At 47.2% G+C, this 25,692-nt stretch overlaps 1 protein-coding gene across 2 annotated transcripts in view; it reads left to right on the top strand.

Annotated features, from left to right (window-relative positions):
- The first annotated feature begins 344 nt into the window (after positions 1–344).
- RERGL (RERG like) overlaps positions 345–25,692 on the top strand; it is a 76,921-nt gene continuing 51,573 nt past the window's right edge. Inside the window, exons 1-3 of one of the 2 annotated variants that reach the window (XM_068097821.2) lie at positions 345–490; positions 587–643; positions 3,175–3,248. In XM_068097821.2, the coding sequence (XP_067953922.1) occupies positions 439–490; positions 587–643; positions 3,175–3,248 (183 nt within the window). In that variant the 5' untranslated portion in view covers positions 345–438. The remainder of the gene's footprint in view (positions 491–586; positions 644–3,174; positions 3,249–25,692) is intronic. The other variant, XM_068097826.2, reaches the window with a different exon arrangement.

The raw sequence follows: 25,692 nt of genomic DNA on the forward strand, positions 1-25,692 counted from the left end.
TATCCATATATATGCAGAGTGATGGCATCTAGCCGTTGTGGGACTATGCGGAGGCATATTGGCGACACTGGCATTGTTCTAGTTTTACTTCCAAATGAAGGGGAAATATAATTAAGACAAATTATAGCTTAATCCAAAGACAAATAGTTCTGAAGTTTTGGCTTCAGAGTATTAAGCTTGGTCAAGATTCCGTCCCCTTAGTCTCTATAGCTCAATTTGCCATCATGCCAGGCAGGGCGGGATCACCCCCAACCGCAGAGCCAGGAGGGGAGGTGAGAGGACCGTGGGGTGAGGGCTTGGAAGTGGGACACTCAACAAATGCGCCAATTGCTAGTGTGTTCGCCTTTAAACGAACGTAAAATGAGGGTTGGCTGCAGGGGTCGGGAGTGACGCACAAGTGGCGGTTCACCCAGACATGAAGGGAAGGTCGGGAGCACCATGAGTTCGGCGAAAGTTGCCATTCTGGGAAGCGACGGCGTCGGGAAGTCCGGTGCGTGTTGGCCGCTCCAGACGCGCCAATTGATATCGGCGGCCGGTGTTGCTGGGCCGCTCCCTGCTAATGAAGTACCCTGTTGCGTGTGTGCAGCGCTCGTCGTGCGGTATCTCACCGGGCGCTTTATCGGCGAGTACGCGTCCAACGCCGGTAAGCATCACATCACACGCTTCGTTAATTGTGATGGCGATTGGCGCGGGCGGAGCGTGTGCCGAGGAACCTCCACCGGGACGCGCTCGCCCCGCGCTCATTAAGCTGCCGCCTGTCATGTCCACGCTCCGGAACAGCGTAATTATGCACGGGGAACGGATCCCTGCTTTTCCCGGGCACCTTTCACATCCACGCATCCACCATCTTCCTCTAGCTCTAGCGTGATGCCTCAGTGTGGAGGGGATGACTGTGTGAATCGGTAGCTACCCGGCGGATGATATGTCGTACTGTCTCGTATCGGGGGGTGCATCCGCATAATCCAGCCTTGGAGAATGTGTGGTCAAGTTTCACCGTCATCCATACTTTGAGATACGATGATACTTTTTAAATCCTTCACATTGGACCTAAGGCCTAAGAATGATTCGCGGTGTCTTTGCTCTGGCCGGCGACTGGCGATTTGAGTTCATCTTTGCGAGTTGGGCGATGTTGCAGCATTGTTGGCGTGTGCGGGGAAAATAAATAAACTGCGGGGGGAAAAAAAATGATGAAAAAAAAAGATGAAAAAAAACATGATGAAAAAAAAATGATGAAAAAAAGAAAAAATAAAGGAAAAAAAAATGATGTAAAAAAATGATGAAAAAGAAATGATGAAAAAAAGTGATGTAAAAAAATGATGAAAAAAAAATGATGAAAAAAAGTGATGTAAAAAAATGATGAAAAAAATGATGGGGAAAAAGAAAAAGAAAAAAAAGAAAAAAGAATAACATGAAAAGAAAAAAAAGAAAAAGAAAAAAAAAGAAAGAAAAAAAAAGAAAGAAAAATAGCTTCTGTGCCACCCTGCTGTGGTTGGACTGGCTGATGCCAGCGGTCCAGTGGGTTTTGCTTCAGTTCTAGACGAATGGATCAGGAATGCGGATATTCTGACTGAGATTTAGAAGGGCCTGAGCATGGGCATGAGTCTGCCATTAAGAAGTTTGTTTGCACGTGTATCCTAGTCTACCTGGAGTCACATGGTGATGTATCTTGCCATCATTTGAAATGATTAGGTTTTGGTGAAGATCCGGATTCGGATCAGGCTAATGGAATTTTTAAAGTCATTCTTCACCATTGGGAAATGGGGTCAAAGACGATACATAGCAGGATATCTCAAAAAGTTGTGGACGATTTGGACGAAACTTGGTGGACCCGTTGTGTGTCTGACAACGACAAATAGATTCGATTTTGGTGAAGATCTGAATATGGATTCGGATATGAGAATTATTTAATTTTTTAAGTGATTCTTCACCATTGGGAGATAGGGTCAAAAACGATACATTGTGGGATATCTCAAAAAGTTGTGGACGGATTTGGACGAAACTTGGTGGACCAGTTGGGTGTCTGACGAGGACAAATACATTCGATTTTGGTGAAGATCTGAATATGGATTCGGATATGAGTTATTTAATTTTTTAAGTGATTCTTCACCATTGGGAGATAGGGCCAACCAGGTGGAGAGGTATGCTCTCCACTGAGTGCCTATCTAGTTTGCACAATGTGGTGACTAAAGGAGCAAATTGGGGCAACATCTTTTTTATCATTGCTGGCTGTGTATGTGTTTAAATGTAGTAAGCTTGGTCTGAACATGCGTGAAAATGACTTTTTCTCACTGTGGTACTGATGGGCATAAGGTAGGTATGGAACTTTCTGAGATTCATGGCAAATAAGGTCAGGATTGGGTGGATTTCACAATTGGAAAATGATGGGTTTTTTTTCCATTCAAAGCTAGACCATAGAGAGCTAAATGATCTACGGCTGAGCCTTAAATGCGGTCCATGGTGACTGACTATGTGCAGTAGAGTGCTGCTGGCAATTAATTTGTGCCATCTGGATCCTTATTGGAACCAGGATCTCCGAAGTCAGCTGTTACATATATGACACTATGATGAGGGGTGGGGGGAGGAGGGAAGGTGGCTCCGTCCCATAACTGGAGACAGAGGAACACGTTCAATTGCATGTGTATGATGAGGATGTTATAGGTAATGTAATGAGGCAACAGATGTTGAAGAGAATAGCAACACTGCTTGTCTACCTGGGCTGTGGAGGGTTGACCGACGCATGGATCTGGAACATGTGGGATCTGAGGAGTTGGAGAGGGATGATTTGCAGGGATTGGGAAGGGGGTTTGGGAGATTTCGTTGAATCATTCCTAGAAGACATTAGTGACATGGATTGGGATTTGGATTTTGGACATGGATTCATATCCAGCTAGTCGAATTTTTTTATGTGATTCTTCACCATTGAGTGATATGGCCTACCAGGTGGAGGTATGTATGCTCTCCACTGAGTGCCTAGTTTATTAAATGTGATCATCATACTAAAACATGCAATTTGGTGTCTGCAGGATATCTTCACGTACTTATCAACCTTCTTAGGTAGGAGACATTAAATACTCGATAAACTTGAACTGATTTATCCATATTGTACAGCTATGGTGTGGTCTCAATAAAATGGCCTCGCTACCGATTTTCCCTTCTTTTTCTACTTCTTGGCAGACTTGCTCTACAAGAAACAAATAAAAGTGGATGGTCGCCATTTGAACCTTGAAGTATTTGACCCTTGTTCCCAGGTAAGAAATTTTGTCTCTGTCTGTGATATTTTTTATTTATTTTCGAGGAGAATGGGGTAGTAGAAGGCCAATGGTGAAAGTTGGAAGGGAGAGCATGAAGATTTAAAATTCATGGCAGAACGCTTCAAATATTTGGATGTCCAAGCTCCCACTTCAGTTGTATGTCCTGCAACATAAAATGATGTTACCAAGGTCTCACTGGTGCATATTGTTCAACTACAAACCATATACAGTCACGTGAAAAAGTAAGTACACCCCATGTAAAGTTTTGACTTTTTCAACATATTTCAACATACAGCTATTTGATCTTCATTTCAACAATATTGATAGATAAAGGTGATATAATATAACAAATATCATGAAACATTTACATTTTGTAGCCCATTGTATAATTTAAATAAACATAAATGCAAATTTCGCATGTGGAAAAAGTAAGTACACCCCTACATTTATCACTACTTCAAATACCTAAAATTAGAATCAGGTGTACCAGCTCAGGTGCAAATGATTAGAACATTGTTGGAGAGGATCTTGGAGGAACCTGTCTTATTTAAACCTCAGACATTTAGTTTGGTTTGCTCTTTGTTGTTGAAGTGTGCGGCGTCACCATTACATGCCTAGATCAAAAGAGCTCTCTGAGGCCTTCAGAAAGAAGGTTATAGATGCCTACGAGTCTGGGAAATTTGAAATCAATCATTCGACTGTCTGGAAGATCATCTACAAGTGGAGAAGATTCCAAACAACTGCCAACTTGTTCAGGCGAGGCCGCCCCAGCAAGTTCAGCCCGAGAGCAGACCGCCCCAGCAGAGATGCTGAAAGAAGTCTCTAAGAACCTCAGAATGTCATCACGGGACCTACATTCGAAGTGTCATTGAGTGTCATTGAGAGCCGGGTGACACCGTCACAATTTCGGTCTTTGAGGCCGGCCGATAGGCACAGTGTGACCGGAAGGGACGAGGTTCTCCTGACCACGTGGCCCTTGACTTGGTTTGTCCGCACAATGTGGGCGCTTTCAGGATGAACTTTAGCCGGGGAGCGTTTGGGTGCGTGGCGCCTTTGGGCGCCCCGGTCTGATACTGCCACCCACGTGCAGAACACCATGTGAGTGCACGTGGGTCCCGGCGGTCCCACTAGCCTAGCGCTACCATGTTTAGACAGCGAGATCCGTCCCCGGGCACCGGCAAGCCAGGCACGGTAGGACACCCGCGGAGCCCCGGCGGACCAGGGGCGCGCGAGCCTACGCGTGAGCGTGCTCCGGCGGAATCAACGGCTTCGGCCACGGCCGGGCCGATATTCGGCCCGGTCGCACCGGAAATGAACTGGTTCGACGCCCGCGCTAGAGAGGTCGCGGGCGACTGAGATGTTTTAACAAATAATTAATTAATTTGAGACGTCCGATTTCTAGTGTTTGGAAATTTGGAAGAGCTTGACCCTAGCCTTTCCCTTGCGAGGGCAAGGAGGAACTTAACACTTGACACTTAAGCTTAGTTTGAAGTACACCCTGCCAGCGCTCCCGGTGGGACGGCGGGGCAACCAGAAGGGACGAGGTTCTCCTGACCACGTGGCCCTCGATCTGGGAAGCGAGAGGCGTTCCATTAGTGGACGCGCCCCTCACGCCCGACTTTTGGGCGGCCCCGGCAGGCCGTTTGTTTTGACGTTCCGTGACAGGCCCCGCACCCCCACCTTCGGGCCGACCGGGCGACCGGAATGAATCCCGGTGTCCCGATCCAAACCTTCAGAGCGGGCCGGCTGCACTTTCCGTCCCTGCGGTCCCAAATACCGGAACCACCCGCATACCACTTTATTCGACAAAATGAGGTGCGGCCTACAGCCTTAGAGAACCAACCCTATATAAGTCAATACCTCCAACGAGAGGGTGGTGGGAGGGTGATGGCAGGGTGATGGGAGGGTGATGGCAGGGTGATGGGAGGGTGATGGCAGAGGGTGATGGGGGAGGGTGATGGCAGGGTGATGGGAGGGTGATGGCAGGGTGATGGGGGAGGGTGATGGGGGGAGGGTGATGGGGCCTCCCTATAGAAGTGTCATGAGTGTCATTCGAAGAAGAAGAGCTCGGAGGTGGACTGGACACGAGGCGTAGCGGGCGCCATTTGGAAGAGCTGAGAGGACTCAGTCGTGATAGAGTGAGCCTGAGTGAGTATATCAAGACAAGAACAAGATCTAGAAGGAGGTATGTACGGTGCGATTCATATAATATATTGTTTAGTTATCGTCGATGAGGAATTTGGGGTCGGAATGGGTGTTCGGCCGGGGTGACTTGGTCTCGACTAGATGCTAGGCCGCACCTCATTTTGTTAAATAAAGTGGTCACAAAATATTTTTTGATGGTTTTAATGCTCATCATTAGATGCAGAACGTTCGTAGTGAGGTATAGATATATGGATTGACATCGGATGGCATGGGATTTGGGATTTAGGAACTCCGGGGTCTTTTCATTGGGAATATATGCGATTTGTTTTGGGGGGCCCTTAGAGCTAGCGGAGGCTCGGATTTTAATTCTGATTCCGGATTTCGCAGTCGCTAGTACGTCTTAACACTCGACAGAAACTGGCCCCGCGAAATCTCCAGGATTTTCGGTAAAATTACTTCAGGGTAAATTTACATAGGAAAACACCATGCTAAATTTTCGTTGCCGAAGGACTTTAATTTTTGCGAAATTCATCCTGACTTCGCCTCTAGGAGGATACAGGGGTATCTGTGGATAACGGGAACCTTTATTTGGTGAAATTCGGACTGATATTGACCGATTTATTCAAAATATTAACTTATATCAAATAAATCTTTTGTGATTTTGTATTTTGCGCACCTGTATCGTTGGAGGTATTGACTTATATAGGGTTGGTTTTCTAAAGCTTATATCAGAATATTAACTTATATCAAATGGGTCTTTTGAGGGGAAAGTGTGATGACGTCACCACGTCACGCGGCACGAATGCGCGCCTGTGTCGTTGGAGATACTGACTTCTATAGGGAGGCCCCATCACCCTCCCCCATCACCCTCCCCCATCACCCTGCCATCACCCTCCCATCACCCTGCCATCACCCTCCCCCATCACCCTCTGCCATCACCCTCCCATCACCCTGCCATCACCCTCCCATCACCCTGCCATCACCCTCCCATCACCCTGCCATCACCCTCCCACCACCCTGCCATCACCCTCCCATCACCCTTTATTGGACCATTTGACTTCTGTAGGGTTGGTTTTCTAAGGTTTATATCAAAATATCAAATAAATCTTTTAAGGTGAAAGCGCGATGACGTCACCACGTCACGCGGCACGAATGCGCACCTGTGTCGTTGGAGGTATTGACTTATTTAGGGTTGGTTTTCTAAGGCTGTAGGCCGCACCTCATTTTGTCAAATAAAGTGGTATTCGGGTGGTTCCGGTATTTGGGACCGCAGGGACGGAAAGTGCAGGTACGGGGTGCTTGGCACTCCCCAGCCGGCCCGCTCTGAAGGTTCGGATCGGGACACCGGGATTCATTCCGGTCGCCCGGTCGGCCCTGAGGTGGGGGTGCGGGGCCTGTCACGGAACGTCAAAACAAACGGCCTGCGGGGGCCGCCCAAAAGTCGGGCGTGAGGGGCGCGTCCACTAATGGAACGCCTCTCGCTTCCCAGATCGAGGGCCACGTGGTCAGGAGAACCTCGTCCCTTCTGGTTGCCTTACTATTAGAAAGAGGCTGCACAAATTTGATCTACATGGGAGGTGTGCCAGGAGGAACCTTTTCTGTCCAGAAAGAACATCAGGGCAAGACTAAAGTTTGCCAATGAACACCTCGGCAAAGACCAGCACTTCTGGAACAATGTGCTCTGGACAGATGAGTCAAAGGTAGAGCTATTTGGCCACAGTACCAGAAGACATGTTTGGCGAAAACCAAAGACAGCATTTGACCACAAGAACCTGATACCAACTGTAAAGCATGGTGGTGGAAATATTATGGTTTGGGGCAGCTTTGCTGCATCAGGGCCTGGGCAGCTCACCTTCATAGAATCCACTATGAATTCTTCATTGCACCAGAGGGTGCTTGAGGATAATGTGAGGCCATCTGTCGGGAAGTTGAAGCTCAACCGAAGGTGGACCTTGTAACATGACAATGACCCTAAACATACCAGTAAATCCACCAAGGAATGGTTAAAAAGAAAGAAATGGAGGGTTCTGGAATGGCCAAGTCAAAGCCCGGATCTAAATCCCATCGAGATGTTGTGGGGGGATTTGAAACGTGCTGTGCATGCAAGAAACCCCTCAAACATCGCACAGCTGAAAGAATTCTGCATGGAGGAGTGGGCAAAAATTTCTCCCAGTCGATGTCAGAGACTGGTAGACAGTTATAAGAAACGCCTACTTGAGGTTGTTTCTGCCAAAGGGGGCAATACCACCTATTAGAGCCAAGGGTGTACTTACTTTTTCCACATGCGAAATTTGCATTTATGTTTATTTAAATTATACAATGGACTACAAAATGTAAATGTTTCATGATATTTGTTATATTATATCACCTTTATCTATCAATATTGTTGAAATGAAGATCAAATAGCTATATGTTGAAATATGTTGAAAAAGTCAAAACTTTACATGGGGTGTTCTTACTTTTTCACGTGACTGTATGGTCATGCAAGTGAGCTTGGCTGTCCAAACCAGCTCTTGGATCCCATGATTAGGAACATGTTTATGATGGTCAAAACATTGTGAGGACAGGAATAATATGCACAGATAAACACTTATAATTTTGTCTTTCACTAAAGTTAATCTGAGTCTCATTATAATGGACAAATAAATCTATGGACTGGTTATTGTATTGAAAATTAATTATACTCGGACTTTCCCTCCAAGCAACAACCCCCTCTCTGTCCACCCCCCCCCCCCCCTCTGCCCATTCAGGACATCAGTTGAACAAACTGCAGTGATAAATTTACACCACCCAGGTTTTAACCTCCATCCCCCAACTAAAGTTGTACATTTTACCTGATTATGGTTTGACCTGCAGTAGTGCTTAATGAATGGGTCCTAATAGGGAGTTCTACTCAATTTATCTGCAATGACTTAAAGGTTTTTGATGATAAAAAAATAATTATACTTCATTGTTCATTTCTTTAGCTATAATTAATTTGTAAAAAATATAGCTATAATTAATTTGTAAAAATATAGCTGTAATTAATTGGTAAAAATATAGCTATAATTAATAATTGGTAAAAATATAGCTATAATTAATTTGCAAAAATATAGCTAGAGTTAATTGGTAAAAAATATCGCTATAATTCATTTATAAAACCATAGCTATAATTCATTTATAAAAATATAACTATAAATAATTTGTAAAATTATAACTCTAATTAATTTGTAAAAACATAGCTATAATTAATTGGTAAAAATATAGCAATAATTAATTTATAAAAATATAGCTATAATTAATTGGTAAAAATATAGCTATAATTAATTAATTGGTAAAAATATAGCAATAATTAATTTGTAAAAATATAGCTATAATTAATTGGTAAAAATATAGTTCTAAATAATTTGTAAAAAATATAGCTCTAATTAATTGGTAAAAACATAGCTCTAAATAATTTGTAAAAACATAGCTCTAATTAATTTGTAAAAATATAGCTCTAATTAATTTGTAAAAACATAGCTGCAATTAATTTGTAAAAATATAGCAATAATTAATTTGTAAAAATATAGCTATAATTAATTTGTAAAAATATAGCAATAATTAATTTGTAAAAATATAGCTATAATTAATTGGTAAAAATATAGCTCAAATTAATTTGTAAAAATATAGCTCTAATTAATTTGTAAAAACATATCTAATTAATTTGTAAAAATATAGCTCTAATTAATTTGTAAAAACATAGCTCTAATTAATTTGTAAAAACATAGCTCTAATTAATTTGTAAAAATATAGCTCTAATTAATTTGTAAAAAACATAGCTCTAATTAATTTGTAAAAACATAGCTCTAATTAATTTGTAAAAATATAGCTCTAATTAATTTGTAAAAACATAGCTCTAATTAATTTGTAAAAACATAGCTCTAATTAATTTGTAAAAACATAGCTCTAATTAATTTGTAAAAATATAGCTCTAATTAATTTTTGAAAACATAGCTCTAATTAATTTGTAAAAATATAGCTCTAATTAATTTGTAAAAACATAGCTCTAATTAATTTGTAAAAATATAGCTCTAATTAATTTGTAAAAACATAGCTGCAATTAATTTGTAAAAATATAGCTATAATTAATTGGTAAAAATATAGCTCTAATTAATTTATACAAACATAGCAAATTCATTCATAAAAATATAGCTACAATTGTTAAAAATATAGCTATAATTAATTTGTAAAAATATAGCTATAATTAATTTGTAAAAACATAGCTGTAATTAATTTGTAAAAACATAGCTAATTCATTTATAAAAAATATTGCTATAATTAATTTGTAAAAATATGGCAATAATTAATTGGTAAAAATATAGTTATAATTAATTTGTAAAAACATAGCTATAATTAATTTGTAAAAATATAGCTATAATTAATTGGTAAAAATATAGCTCTAATTAATTTGTAAAAACATAGCTATAATTAATTGGTAAAAATATAGCTCTAATTAATTTGTAAAAACATAGCTAATTCATTTACAAAAAATATAGCTATAATTAATTTGTAAAAACATAGCTATACTTAATTGGTAAAAATATAGCTATAATTAATTTGTAAATTTGTCCAGCTAAAGTGTCAATAATTATTTAATACAAAATTTGTTATAACTAGCTATACCCAATCCCACCAGGAAAGAAATATGGTATCAATAACCCCCTTCCTGCTCAAGGTCCTGCTTCTTCTTCGCTTGAAGGATGGACAGACGCATCTCCTTTTAGTAATAATAGATTCTTGAACAACAGTAATCACATGATTTGCAGCTCCCATTCCCTAAGGGAGTGAAAAAAGGTGTCAATACCCGTTCCCTCTGGTAGGGGTCAGTGATTAAACCACTTACACTATTCTCCATGTACAGGCAAAAATTGCAAGTCCTTCTGCATTCTCTCCATGAGTTGGGGGTGGGGGGAGGGAATTATTTTGCTGCCATTGCCTGACCCTGGGTATCTTGATCACGTATGCAAAATTTGGTGGAAGTTGGCCAAGTCGTTAACGATTCCATAATGACTAGAATATGAGACCTGTTGCTTCGCCGACGGGAATACCAATCTTATAGAAAGAGATAGATTTACGTACGCACGGGAGAGGAATTTTTGAGGTCACGTGCATCTTCACCTCCGTGAAGCTCCATGTCGCATCAGTCCGCCAACTTTCACGTATAGAGAATACAGTGTAGAGGGCGAGAGGGAAATTCTGCCATTTTTGCTTACATAATAAATAGATAGTATAGTGTTTTGACCGACAGGTTTTAAGAGAAAATAAATAAAAATTAACTTTCCCCATTTAAAAATCGTGCGAATAAATTATTGAAATATCAGCTGATTTTGTGTTCGTGTCCCTCTTTCACCTGTATTGCAAGCAGATCGACCTGCTTTATGATGCTTTAAAAGGCGGTGTATAATCAGAAATACTGTTTGATAGACCAATATATTACTGTTGTATGAATAAAATGGAAATGTTGAAAAAAAAAAGGTTTTCAATATAGCAAGTGTTTTTTGAATGTAATCGATATGAGACACAGGACTGAATGAGTGAGACTCACCATTATTATAAGTGAAGACGAATATAACGAGGAAGAGCTTTTGTTTGAATGTAAATTGAAACCAGCCCATCTATCCTCATCTTGCTCAACTAAATCATACTGTTTGCAGATTGCCTAGCATCTGATTGATAAAAAGATAGCGATCAGAATTGATGGCGAGCATACGTACAGTGTATAAATCCCCAATGCCTATAGGACAATTGTTGACAGACACACGCATGCAGACAGGCATGCCGAGACTGAGCTCCTTTTATCTATCACCTTGACTTTCACCATGTCAGTAATCAAATTTTTCAATAGTTTAGGTCAACAATGCATCATTTGCAAATATGCGTAGGTACATAATAAATAGAAACTTTAAGATTATAGGGCAAGCATCACTGACCTCCTGCTAGATATGAATTAATTTTTTTAATTTTTTTTATTTTACGGATGCATTCATTGTTTTTACGTAAATTTTCATTGAGATTTTTATTTCAGTTTACAGTTATAGAAATCACAATTTTCAAATGCCAGATATCGATTGAGGTTGTTTTTTGGGGGGGGGGTTTTTTACGTATGCTTTCACGGTTTTTTTTAACATAAATTTTCATTTACAGAGGCTTTCCGATGGTTGTGAGATTTTTCCTGGTGTACTGGCTTCAGTGTCCATGGACACGCAAAATTTCAGCTTTCTACGACACCCATATTATACCGAACATTAATATCAGTCAGTCAGTGGGTAAAAAGGAGTTGTATGTATGTGTATTATTTATATATATATAAAATAAATAAACATATATATATATATATATATATATATATATATATATATATATATATATATATATATATATATAATCAGAGATAGAACAGTCATAAAAACCCTTCTCTCTTTAAACAAACTGTAATTTCCAGATGGATCTAGATCCAGAAGTAAGTCTAAATTTCCCAAACTCTCATGGATACTTCCAGACTGCTTTAAATTCTACCTACAATATTAGAACTTGTCACTTTTTTACTCGACTTAACTTTTGGAATACATATCTCGCTTTACCATATATTACACAGCCATATATATATACTAGCTGAAAGCACCCGGCGTTGCCCGGGTTATTTTTGAATGAATTTACTACGATAATTCAGCTTTTACTCGCGGCCGTAGAAGATTGACTACGAAACTCAGCTCAGCTTTTAATTGCGAAAATGGGCCCAGCCCGGCCGATGCGGCCTCTACCGGCCTCGCCACCTGGCCTATAACCTTCCTGGGGCCCGTCCCGACATTTTTGGTTCTTTTTGAATGAATTTATTACTACTAGGGCATGCCCGTACTATATATACACAAAGAATTAAGTTAAGCACCCCCCCGTTTTTTTACAACCTCGCACATTACAAGTTTGTTGTCGTCAAAACAGTGTAATATACCCATGATATTGCTATATTTTCTGGAGAAGTGATATTATGGTCACATAAAAACATAACAATCATGCCGTTTTCAATATTTTATTCTGAATAATTTAAGGTGAAATTTTTTGGGAATTTTAGGCATATTTTCACCTCAATTTAAGTATGGAGCTATAGGTCCATCACGGACAATGTGGATGACGTTTATGTTTTCTAACGTACAGTCATTGTTCTGAGAAGACCTCTAGCGATCTTTGCGTCAATAACGTGTGTAGGACCCACGTGATCGGATGGAGCAAGGTGCTGTGACAACCATCCCCTGGCCTGCGTACAGTCCTGACCTGAACCCCCTCGAGCACGTTTGGGACATGTTGGGACGACAAATTGCGAAGATGGTCCCTCCAATAGCCAATCTGGATGAATTGGAACGTGCATTACATCGGGAATGGAACAACCTGCCACAGCAACGCATACGACGGCTTACAGGGTCTATGAGACGTAGGGTTGAGTCAGTGATCCGATCACGTGGGTCCTACACACGTTATTGACGCAAAGATCGCTAGAGGTCTTCTCAGAACAATGACTGTACGTTAGAAAACATAAACGTCATCCACACTGTCCGTGATGGACCTATAGCTCCATACTTAAATTGAGGTGAAAATATGCCTAAAATTCCCAAAAAATTTCACCTTAAATTATTCAGAATAAAATATTGAAAACGGCATGATTGTTATGTTTTTATGTGACCATAATATCACTTCTCCAGAAAATATAGCAATATCATGGGTATATTACACTGTTTTGACGACAACAAACTTGTAATGTGCGAGGTTGTAAAAAAACGGGGGGGTGCTTAACTTAATTCTTTGTGTATATATGCCCGTACTATATATCTATCTAAAATTATATCCCCCCCCTCTATTTACATGAAATGGTTTGGTCCATTCGCAACGCCAAAGCGAACGGCGAACGGCTTGCGAGTACAGTGACAATCCCCCCCCTCTATTTACATGAAATGGTTTCGTCCATTCGCAACGACCACAGAACCCCCCCCCCCCTCTATTTACATGGAATGGTTTGGTCCATTCGCAACGCCGGCACACGCGATCGTTCGCTGCTCTCTGATTGGTTGAATCGTTTTTTGGACATAGCTCGGTAAGTAATTGTCCGATTAATATGAAACCTTGAAAAGGCACATCCTCGGGTCCCCAGCAATATACCTGGCAAGTGAAAAGTATATCGGACCCGTGGTTGTCGAGAAACAGCGGTCACAGACAGACAAACGTACAAACGTACAGACAGAGATTACTGGAATTATAGATAGACTAGGGCATGCCCGTACTATATATATGCCCGTACTATATATCTATCTAAAATTATATCCCCCCCCTCTATTTACATGAAATGGTTTGGTCCATTCGCAACGCCAAAGCGAACGGCGAACGGCTTGCGAGTACAGTGACAATCCCCCCCCTCTATTTACATGAAATGGTTTCGTCCATTCGCAACGACCACAGAACCCCCCCCCCTCTATTTACATGGAATGGTTTGGTCCATTCGCAACGCCGGCACACGCGATCGTTCGCTGCTCTCTGATTGGTTGAATCGTTTTTTGTACATAGCTCGGTAAGTAATTGTCCGATTAATATGAAACCTTGAAAAGGCACATCCTCGGGTCCCCAGCAATATACCTGGCAAGTTAAAAGTATATCGGACCCGTGGTTGTCGAGAAACAGCGGTCACAGACAGACAAACGTACAAACGTACAAACGTACAGACAGAGATTACTGGAATTATAGATAGATAATTCTGCTTTTACGCGCGGCCGTAGAAGAATGACTACAATAATTCAGCTCAGCTTTTAATTGTGAAATGGGCCAAGCTTAGCCAACGCGGCCTCGACCGGCCTCGCCACCTAGCCTATAACTTTCCCGGGGCCTGTCCCGACAATTTTGGTTCGTTTTGAATGAATATACCACCATAATACAGGTTTAAATCGCGGCCGAAGAGGATTGACTACTATAATTCAGCTCAGCTTTTAATTGCGAAATGGGCCCGGCCCAGCCGAAGCGGCCTCAACCGGCCTCGCCACCTAGCCTATAACCTTCCCGGGGCCCGTCCCAACATTTTTTGTATTAGAGGATTCCTCCTATCTTTGACCGTTCAGGCGATTACAAAAACTTTCTTTTATAATATAGAGATATACAGTCACGTGAAAAAGTAAGTACACCCCATGTAAAGTTTTGACTTTTTCAACATATTTCAACATACAGCTATTTGATCTTCATTTCAACAATATTGATAGATATTTTGCTGCACAGCAGAGGAGCAAGGCCACAAGGCTTGTGGTCCATTAGTGTGATGAGGTGCAGCAAAAGGTTTGGCAGCAAAGTGCTGCACAGGTCGCCTGCACTGATGAAGCAAGCGTGCAACAAAATGACTGGCAGAAAGGTGCTGCACAGTTCAGCTGCACAGGTGAAACAAAGACAGGGCAGCAAGGTGCAGAATGGATGCTGCACAGGTCGATGGTGCTGCATAGTTCGTCCTCCATAATGGTCCTGGGGCGGGGGGAGAGACAAAGCACAACAAGCAAGCGGAAAAGATGCAATGGCACACAGAAAGACAAGGCGGTGCGGCGCGAGGGATGCGGAAGCGCGAGCAGAGCAAACTCGTCCCTAGCCGTCCGTACCTCCCACGGTTGGCTACACTACCCTAGCCCCCCTTGTATTCACAATCCGTCACGACGTCTTGTCTCCCACATCCCCCTCTACACCAAATTCGTCTCCCAATCCCTCCCAGGAAGGAAGGGATGGAACAAACAAAATGTTACTCTTACGTCGTGATGCGTCTCACCACTCAAACAGTTCACAGAGCCTTGGTGTGGAGCTCGTCCTCCTCGCTGACTGGCTGTGGATGGTGTGAAGGGATCTCTCTTCCTAACTACACCAATGACATTACTCTTTTAAACTACCGGGGGACGTACCCTGCCAATCGGCCTCTTTAAACTATGTGGTTCTTAGAACCCGAATTCCCATTGCCCACCCTGTGGTGCCCTCTGAATTTGGGTCTCACTCCCGCAAATTTTCTAGCTGTGCCCTCGCACAATTTCGGGGCTGGGTCGTGTGGCCCTACCAGCAGGTCTACCTACCTGCGCACCTCCACCACTGAAGCCACCACCCGAGCTTACCTGCTCCTCGCAACTACCTAACTGGGGAAGGCACTCCCTGTCTCTTACACCCTCTGTGCCCACGTTGGCATCGGGCAACCCGGGTCCTCTCCTGGGATCCTCGGGCCCCATTCAACAACTACCCTAACCGGGTCCCAGAGCCTACCTACGGCCTCACCTGGCCGACAAACTACCAGTGGCGGAGTGCCTCAATAACCACACGCACTAAGTAGGCCACACGCCCAGCCATGTCACTGACTCATGCACCCAACAAAACACTTCGTTCTACTACCCGCACCACAGGTGTCAATATCCACACAATTTACCTACGCCCTCTACCTGGCTTTACACTACCCACCCCGGGCTTTCGTGAATGGGTTCCACTCCCCCCCCCCCCCCCCCATTCACTCCTTCACACCATGCACTCCACACCAATCATTCCACACCAACCATTCCACACCAAATATCTCGCACACCTTTTATCTCGCACACCAAATACCTTGCACACCTTTTGTGCTCACACACCTCAAACACAACTCCATTTATTTTCCACACACAACTCCTCACACACACAGCATCATCTATCTAACTACTTCCCCTACAACTCGTGCCTCCCCGTCGTCCCTTTAAACTATACACTCCCTTTTCTTTATCATCCATCTAAGCTACCTACGTCCCCTCTACAGTACAGGTGTCACTACTTAAATCTTGTGTCCATACTGTCCTCTAATTCCCTAACATTATCCTAGACCTCCCTCGGCTAGCTTCGGTGCCCCATGGAGGCAACCATTGCTGGCACCCCCATAAGCCTAACACTGCCACCCCCCTAAACTAATGCTCATGGGCCCCGCTTCGTGTGAAGAATGGTCAGGACCATTCCCCCACGTGGGGTACACTACTCTCCACAGTCCTCTACACAATGAGCCTCTCCAAGTGGATGTACGTTGTCGTCACGGCTCGGCCTCAAAGGGCCGAGCAGTCCATGCGGGTGGTTGGTTGCCTCTATGGGGTGTCCGTCCGGCATTTATGATCCAAGAGGGGAGGGATTGATGGGCCGAGGTGCAGGGCTCCATCCCTTCGTGGGGCCTCGCGGTCCCACGCACGATGGCCCAACCGGCCACGGTCGGAGCACCGCACCCGGTAGGGTGCTCGGCTCCGAAAACTCCTACCTCGCCTTGAACCTCGCCGATCGCCTTTGCCGCCACGGCACGGCACGGCACCAACCATACAGTGTGGGGGCCGGAGGCACGAATCGTGCACGCCGGTCCTTGTGAGACCGACGCAGCACGGATTCCCTCCGGTCCCTGCTGCACACAACTCACCGGGGGCTCGCGTCTCCTACCCGTCCTGCTAGTCGCTACCCCCCCCTCCCCCCGTTCGGTGTCGATGCTTGAGCCGCGTCCTCACCACTCGTGAGCCACTCCGCACTCGCACACCCAAGCGCACACGTGCCTCCCACACACTCCGTTACACACTCATCCTGCACACAGTCCGGTGTGCATTCTCCCTCACACTCTGTAACACACTCGGCCATCGCACTCTTTTTCCACACCCCCAGGTGCGCACTCTCCTGTTACACACTCCGTAACACACTCGGCCATCACACACTCTTTTCCACACCCCCAGGTGCACACTCCCACTCACGCTCTGGCGCACACTCTCTCTCGTACTTCGTAACACACTCTCTCGTACACCGCACAATGGGCCTTCCGCGAACGCCCGGGTCTCGCCTCTGTCCCAAGTGCGCCGAACACCCGTTCGCGCCAAACACATTCGCGCCATTTTTACTACTCACCGCGGGGACCTCCTTCCCCGGCTTCTTCGCCAGCACCTGCAAACTTTTAATTTCGTTAGTAAGCACGGCATCACGGTGCAAATACAGACTCTGCGCGGGTTCCATCACCTCCTCCTGTGATTTATTCACTTTCAATCCCGTCTCTTCAGCCCCAATTATTTATTTTACCTCGACGATCGTCGGCGACCCTGCAATTTTCTTTTCCAACTCAACCCTCGCCGGCGCCCCCAAAATTTTATTTTCCAATGCGACGATCGCCGGCTTCTCTACCACTTCCTCTCGCATTGTGACCCTCATAGCCCCGGTCAACTTGGCTGTGCTCCGCTTTACCTCGCTCTCCATGTGTTCCCCGCACCGCTTCACCTTGTCACGTACCACCGCAAACTTCTCGCTCAACATGCGCCCTATCTCCTCCCTGCCTCTTCCATGTCCCTTCTGTATTCCTCCCTCATCTTTTCCATGTCACACCTCCATTTTTCCCTTCTTGACTCTTCTATCTGGGTATCCATTTTGTTTTTCAACCCTTTCATTTCCTGGGTGGATTTGTCCCCCAATTCTTTCATTTGACCACCCATTTATTTTCCAACCCTACCATGTCACACCTTGATTCGATTAGTTCGGTGTCCATCCGAGTAGTCATTTTATTCTTCTTTTATTATTCCCACCGGCATTTGACCGTCTTGGCCAGCCATGGTACGAACCTAATTTGGCTTTTAAAACTAAATTTCGTTCGCTCGTAATTTTGAGCACGTGAAGCGCACTCTAGGTCCAATTATCTCACACTCCCAGGCACCAATTTGTTGCGGCCAATTTGGCCAAAATTTTTTTTGCAGGGTTCAAATCCCACTCCTGACTACCAATTTGTTGTGGATCTCCCGAAGCCTGTTCCCGTCACAAAGGGGGGATTAAACCCCTTTTTCCCCCTGGGTCTTCGTGTCCACGAGGCCGAATCGCCACTGTCCACGAGGCCGAATCGCAAGCGTGAAAAAGGGTGTTGGGTCAATGTCGCACGTACCTTTAACCCACGCTGCCACGAAAGCGGGGACAGAACCTCGCACAAGCCACGCTTAATCGAGTACGCCGAGCGGTATGCGTATCACGTGACTCGTGCTGTTATTATGAAACCTGATTCGAGCGGTTCTAGTTGTACCATATGAGGCCAATGAATGGAAGGGACAGGAACGGTCAAATCAGAGGAAGAACACAATTATTTACACTGTACAATGATCAGGATGAAGGAAAGGGGACACAGAGCAGAAGCTTAACAATCTTAACTTATTCCCAGACACAGGGCCCACTCACGCACATGGGGAGAAGAAGAGAAGAAGTTCGCGCGCCAAACGCGCTTTGCCGTCGGTCGCTCCGGGGCAGCTCACCCGGCGTGGCTCTCTGGCGGTCACGACACGTATGCAGGAGAAGGCAGGCAGGAGGAGATCGTGCGTCTGTGGCCCGGCACGGGTCGTCTTCTCGAGCGCGCGATTAATACAGCGCAGAGCGCAGGGCATGGGGCTCGGGGAAAGTTCGTGTACAATCTCGATCACCGGCAATTCAATGCACTCGTTCTGCGGCGCGTTCTCGTGCGTTCTCAAGCTCAACTCAACTCCACTCACTCTCACAGGGGCTCCGACTCAACTGAACTGAGAACTTGAACTCATCTGAGGCGCAACTCTTAACTAATCTCTCAGGACCCGACTCACGATACTCCCCGGCTCTGACTGACATGTACACGACTCTGACTGAGAACTGACTGAACTCATCTCAACTGAGGTGGGGGCTCGGAGCAGGGTTTTATAGCTCCGCCCCGGCCCTACTCGAATGTACAAACCCCACCTCTCATCGTCGTGGTTAGCCACTCCCGCTTGAGCTCTGATTGGCGGCTCATGCTTACCGGCCACTCCCTCCTGCAGCGCTCCCTTCGGCCTCGCCAGACTTGTTCAGGCCTGCTATGTGGCATGCTATCGCCAAAAGAACCGCCCTACTCACGGGCCTGCTCAACGCAAAACTAAACACAGGAAAGGACTACGCTTACATTCACAAGAAATAACTGAACTATCGCGAGGCTTCATGTTGTGGTGCATCTACCGATGAGGGAGAATTATCCTTTATTCCAAAACCACAACAATATATATATATATATTATATATATATATATATATATATAGATATATATATATATATATATATTATATATAATATATATGTATATATTTATATATATATATATATATATGTATATATATATATTTATGTATATATATATATGTATATATATATATTAGTATATATATATATATATATGTATATATATATATATATGTATATATATATATATATATATATATATATATATATATACAGTATATATATATATATATATATATATATATATATTATATATACAGATATATATAGTAAACAATTCGTTCAATATCGAATGATACGTATACAAGCGTTGACATTGCATTGAACCAATACACCGCTCTTAAATAATTTGTGACGATCAAACATGCTGTTTTTTCTTTTTCAGCAAAGGAATAAGATCATGAATCTCAAGCAAGAAGTTAGGGATAATTAATTCACGAGGCATCTTCTATGTTTTTGACATGGCATGGCACATTGGCACCCATTCGCCCCTTTATAAGCTCTCTCGTAAGAGCACACCGGTCTCTCTTAACATGGGTGGTAGAATTCCTCAATATGTGTGAGAAGGAGCTGCTATCAGTGGTGTCATCTGGTTTTGATCTCCCACTCAAGACTGATGTTGCTCAAGGCAGCATCCTGTGACATACCACCAGCCAGTCTGGAGTTGGTATTTTCAGCTTCCCACAACCTCCAAGGGCTTTGTGCACAGTATATAGAGAGTATGCATTCCTTAATGGATAGCATCTCCTGCATTTCACCTTGGGTGATGTGTATTGCACAATAATAATCCAAGACCCAATGCTTACCTCCATCTCAAAACTTTTTAAACAATGGCTTAAGGAGCTTGTTCATCGATTACATGAAGGACAAAGACAAATAGGATGTATGAGTATCATTTTAGATGAATTTTAATGAATTGGTAAAGTGGAGATATCAACACAGGAGATGGGATATAAATCTGGGGTTATGTGCTCAGAATGTGAACAAAAAACAGACTATGACCCCATCTGTTGGGGCCTGTTTTATGTCAGCTTTCTTGTGGTGTTGTTCTCTTTGCTAATTGTTAAGTCTAACATGACTCTGTTTGTCCAATTTACATTTTAAAAAATGTCTTTCACTTCATCAATATGTTGCCCTTTGTGTTTTGGCTTCTCTACCATGCAAGAATATAAAATATTGGCCTAACGTAAAAGCAGAAAAATATATTGACTTTGCAATGAAAAGTTAAAGTTAAAGTTAATTTAACCTTTAAAGTTAATAATAATGCATTTTTATGATATACATTAAAGGACGATGTAGAACACGAATGACTGAGCTGTGATCACAACCTGCAACAAAATCCGGTAAATGGGCAGATTGGGAATTGCTCAATTTTTTACGGCGTAGCTCATAGGGCAAACCAGTCGAGAACAGTGTGTCCGTCCGTATGTGTGTATGTACAGCGCATTCAGAAAGTATTCAGACCCCTTCACTTTTTTCACATTTTGTTATGTTGCAGCCTCATGCTGAAATCGTTTAAATTCATTTTTCCCGTCATCACTCTACACTCAATACCCCATAATGACAAAGAGAAAACAGGATTTTAGAAAGTTTTGCGAATTTATTAAAAAGAAAAAACTGAAATATTGAAGGAGCTGGGGCTCCCACGTCGATCGGAAGAATAGACGCGACAAAAAGCTGGAATTCATCCGAGTTGCTTTATTCAAACCAAACACTCAGGCACTCTGAAAAGCCCGTTTATCGGGCAGCAATATATATACATATTATCCCGGAGCGTTTGCCCAGGAAAGGCGAGAGGGGGCGTGGCCCAGCGTCCTGGCTCCGGCCTGGCAAGTTGAGGGCGAGCCTGCCCGGGCGTCCTGGACGAGCCCGGCATGGTGATCGCTCCGCGTCCTTGATAGGTGCAAGGCGATTGTGAAAACCCAGCGGTAGCCGCTACACACGTCCCCCCAGAATCGACTTGCACCGGCAGGGTCAATTTGAGGGGAGTCCTGACGACCCGGCCGAAGCGACCCCTGGCGGGTCGTGGGAGGGGGTCCGGTGTGGTGGTGGGCGGTCGAGTGGGGGGCACTGTGGACGGGGGGCGGCCTCGCCGCGGTGGAAGGGCCACCCGTGGTGGGTGGTCGACGTCCACGTGCGCCGGCTTGAGGCGGTCCACCGCAATCCGGTCCGACCTGCCGCCGATGTCGATGACGAACGACTTGTCGTCCCGTCGCAGCACCCGGAAGGGCCCGTCGTATGGCGGCCGGAGTGGCCCCCGATGTGCGTCGTGACGCACAAAAACATACTCCGCTGTGCGAAGTGCTGGGGGGACGTAGGACTGGGGGTCACCATGGTGGGATGTTGGCACGGGGGCAAACCGTCGGGCGGCCTCCTGGAGGTCCGAGCACTGGTGAGCTGCGGACCAGGGACTGGTAGCGTCGGGCACGAATTCGCCCGGGACACGTAGCGCCTGGCCATAGACAAGCTCGGCGGTGGATGCCTGGAGGTCCTCCTTGCGGGCCGTGCGGAGGCCCAAAAGGACCCACGGCAGCCGGTCGGCCCAACCGCCGTCTTGAAGGCCGGCCATGAGCGCGGCCTTCATGGAGCGGTGGAATCGCTCGCACAACCCGTTTGCTTGGGGGTGGTAGGCCGTAGTATGGTGGAGCTTGACCCCCAGGTTGCGGGCGACCGCGCCCACAGCTCGGAGGTGAACTGTGGTCCGCGGTCTGACGAGATGTCCGCCGGTGCGTCGAAGCGGGCGACCCAGGTGGCGATGAAAGCCTGCGCCACGTCGGCGGTGGTGGTGGAGATGAGGGGAACGGCCTCCGGCCACCTGGTGGTCCTGTACACCATGGTGAGCAGGTGTGTGAACCCCCGTGACGGGGCGAGGGGGCCCACCAGATCCACGTTGACGTGGTCGAAACGTCGTTCGGGCACGGTGAAAGGTGCCAGCGGGGCCTGGGTGTGTTGGTGGACCTTGGCCCGTTGGCAGGCCGTGCAGGTGCTGGTCCAATCGCGGACGTCCCGACGAAGGCCGTGCCAGACGAATCGCGCCGACACCAGCTTCTGGGAAGCTTTCCGGCCCGGGTGGGAAAGGCCGTGGAGGGAGGCGAAGATGCGGCGTTGCCAGGTGACGGGCACGATGGGGCGAGGCTGGCCTTGGGAGACGTCGCAGAGCAGGACAGTGTCCGCGAAGGGGATGTCGGCCAGGCGGAGGCCCGTGTCCGCCGCCCGGAGGGCTTGCACCGTGGTGTCGGTGGTTTGTTCCGCCGCCATAAGCGCAAAGTCCACGCCCAGGTGGACCGCGTTCGCGCTGGCCCGGGAAAGACAGTCGGCCACGGCGTTGTTTTTGCCGGCGACGTGCCGGATGTCCGTGGTAAACTCCGACACGGTGGAGAGGTGGCGCTGTTGGCGGGCCGACCACGGCTCCGTGACCTTGGCCATGGCGTAAACCAACGGCTTGTGGTCGACGAACGCCGTGAAAGGTCGGCCCTCCAGGAGGTGGCGGAAATGGCGGACGGCCAGGTGTAGACCGAGGAGCACCCGGTCAAACGTGCTGTATTTGAGCTCGTTCGGCCGGAGCTGCCGGCTGAAAAAAGCGAGTGGCTGCCAAACCCCATTCACCCATTGCTCATGTACGGCGCCCACCACGTAGTCGGAGGCATCCGTGGTGAGGGCAATGGGAGCGTTGAGCACCGGGTGAGCGAGCAGTGTTGCGTCGGCGAGGGCCCGCTTTGAGCTTTGGAAGGCCGCATCCATTGCTGTGGACCAGGCGATGTCGTGCTTGGCCGGCTTGCCCTGGAGGGCTTCGTAGAGGGGCCGCATGAGTTGAGCAGCGCGGGGCACAAAGCGGTGATAAAATTCACCATTCCCAGGAATTCCTGCAGGGCCTTTATGGTGCGGGGACGCGGGAACGTGGTGATGGCCTCGACCTTGGTTGGCAGCGGCACGGCCCCGTTCTTGGTGATGTGGTGGCCCAAAAAATCAACGGCCGTCGTGCCGAAGTGGCATTTGGCCGGGTTGACGATGAGGCCGTGCTCGCTGAGGCGCCAGAACAGTGTTCGGAGGTGGAGGAGGTGCTCGGCCCGGGACGTGCTGGCGACGAGGATGTCGTCCAGGTAAACGAAAAGGAACGGCAGGTCACGCAGCACGCCGTCCATCAAGCGCTGGAACGCCTGAGCCGCGTTCTTGAGACCAAACGGCATCCGCAAGAATTCGAATAAGCCGAACGGCGTGATGACTGCCGTTTTAGGGACGTCGGCCGCCCTGACAGGTACCTGGTGATATCCCCGTATGAGATCAATTTTCGAAAAAATGACCCGCCCCGCCAGACGGGCGGAGAAGTCTTGGATATGCGGGATCGGGTACCTGTCGGGGGTGGTAGCGTCATTGAGACGGCGGTAGTCGCCACACGGGCGCCATCCACCCCCCGGCTTTGGCACGATGTGCAGTGGCGAGGCCCACGCGCTATCGGAGCGCCGCACGATGCCGAGGTGCTCCAACGCGTCGAATTCGGCCTTCGCCACGGCGAGCTTGGCTGGGTCGAGGCGGCGGGCCTTGGCGTAGACCGGCGGGCCCGTGGTTGGTATGTGGTGCTCGATCCCATGCCGTACTGCGACGGCCGAAAACGTCGGCCGCGTGAGGGCCGGGAACTCCGTGAGCAGGCGAGCAACCTCGTTCGCCGCCGGGACGGCGCATGCCAGCTCGGTCGGCGCGGAGCTGCTCAATGTGCATACCAGGGAGCTGAAGGTTTCGGCGTTGATTAAACGACGCCGTTGGACGTCCACCAGCAGTCCGTGTGCGCAGAGGAAGTCGGCGCCTAGCAGAGCCATGGGCACGTTTGCGGTTACAAACGTCCAAGCAAAGCGTTGGCCGCCGAAGCAGAGGGTGACGTTGCGCGGGCCAAAGGTGCGGATGGTCGATCCGTTGGCCGCAACCAAGGAGGGGCCGCAAACCGCGGATTGCCTGTCCTGGTCAGAGGCGGGTATGACGCTCAGTTGGGCGCCAGTGTCGCACAGGAAGCGCCGTCCGGACGCTTTATCCGTGATGAACAGTAAGTTGCCCGTGTGGCCGACGCTCATGGCTGGTAATGAACGCCGGCCCGGCCGTTTCCCGGCCTGCCGAAGGTGCACGGGGGTCGGCATGTCCGGGCCTTCTGTCCGAACCTGGCATGATAGTAACACCACGCTTGGTCAGGTGGAGGCCCCGGTCGTCGTGCTGGAGGTGGTCGGCTCGGTGTAGCGGCCGCCAATTGCGTCGGCAGTTCGGTCGTCGACCGTGCCGGGTGCTCGGGCGCCATGGGTGTTGCGTCGGACGGCGGTGGGTCCCATGTCGCCGCTGCGATGCGCTGACCTGCGGCGGAGATCTTGTCGGCTTCTCTGGCAAGGGCCCGGGGATCTGTGATCGTCGTGCTTGCCAGGGCGAGGCATACCGGGTTAGGCAGCTGACGGAGGAACAGCTCCCGGAACACGAATGCCGGAGAGTGCTCGCCGAGCAGTGAAAGCATGTAGTCCATTCGCTCGGAAGGGCGCGTGTCGCCGAGCTCGGGCAGGTCGAGCAGGTGCCATGCGCGTTCCGCCGATGGGAGGGCGAAAGCGTCAAGGAGAAGCTTCTTAATCGCGCCGTATTTGTCAGCGGCTGGCGGGCTCTCGAGGAGGCTCAGGGCGCGGGCCGCGGTGGCCGAACCGAGCGCTGCTACCACATGGTGGAAGCGGGTGTCGTCGGCCGTGATGCCTCACAGGGCGAACAGGGAATCCGCCTGTGCGAACCAAACCGCCGCGTGAGCCTCCCAGAAGGTAGGCAGTTTAAGGGCGACTGCCGTGTCCATGTCGGTAGGTCACCAATGAAGGAGCTGGGGCTCCCACGTCGATCGGAAGAATGGACGCGACAAAAAGCTGGAATTAATCCGAGTTGCTTTATTCAAACCAAACACTCAGGCACTCTGAAAAGCCCGTTTATCGGGCAGCAATATATATACATATTATCCCGGAGCGTTTGCCCAGGAAAGGCGAGAGGGGGCGTGGCCCAGCGTCCTGGCTGCGGCCTGGCAAGTTGAGGGCGAGCCTGCACGGGCATGCCCGGGCATGCCCGGGCGTCCCGACCGAGGCCTGGCAAGTTGAGCGCGGGCCTGCCCGGGCGTTCTGGACGAGCCCGGCATGGTGATCGCTCCGCGTCCTTGATAGGTGCAAGGCGATTGTGAAAACCCAGCGGTAGCCGCTACAATATCACATTTAAATAAGTATTCAGACCCTTTGCTATGACA

This window comes from Myxine glutinosa, chromosome 1, assembly GCF_964187855.1.
Source record: "Myxine glutinosa chromosome 1, kmMyxGlut1.1, whole genome shotgun sequence".
NCBI classification, from domain to species: domain Eukaryota; kingdom Metazoa; phylum Chordata; class Myxini; order Myxiniformes; family Myxinidae; genus Myxine; species Myxine glutinosa.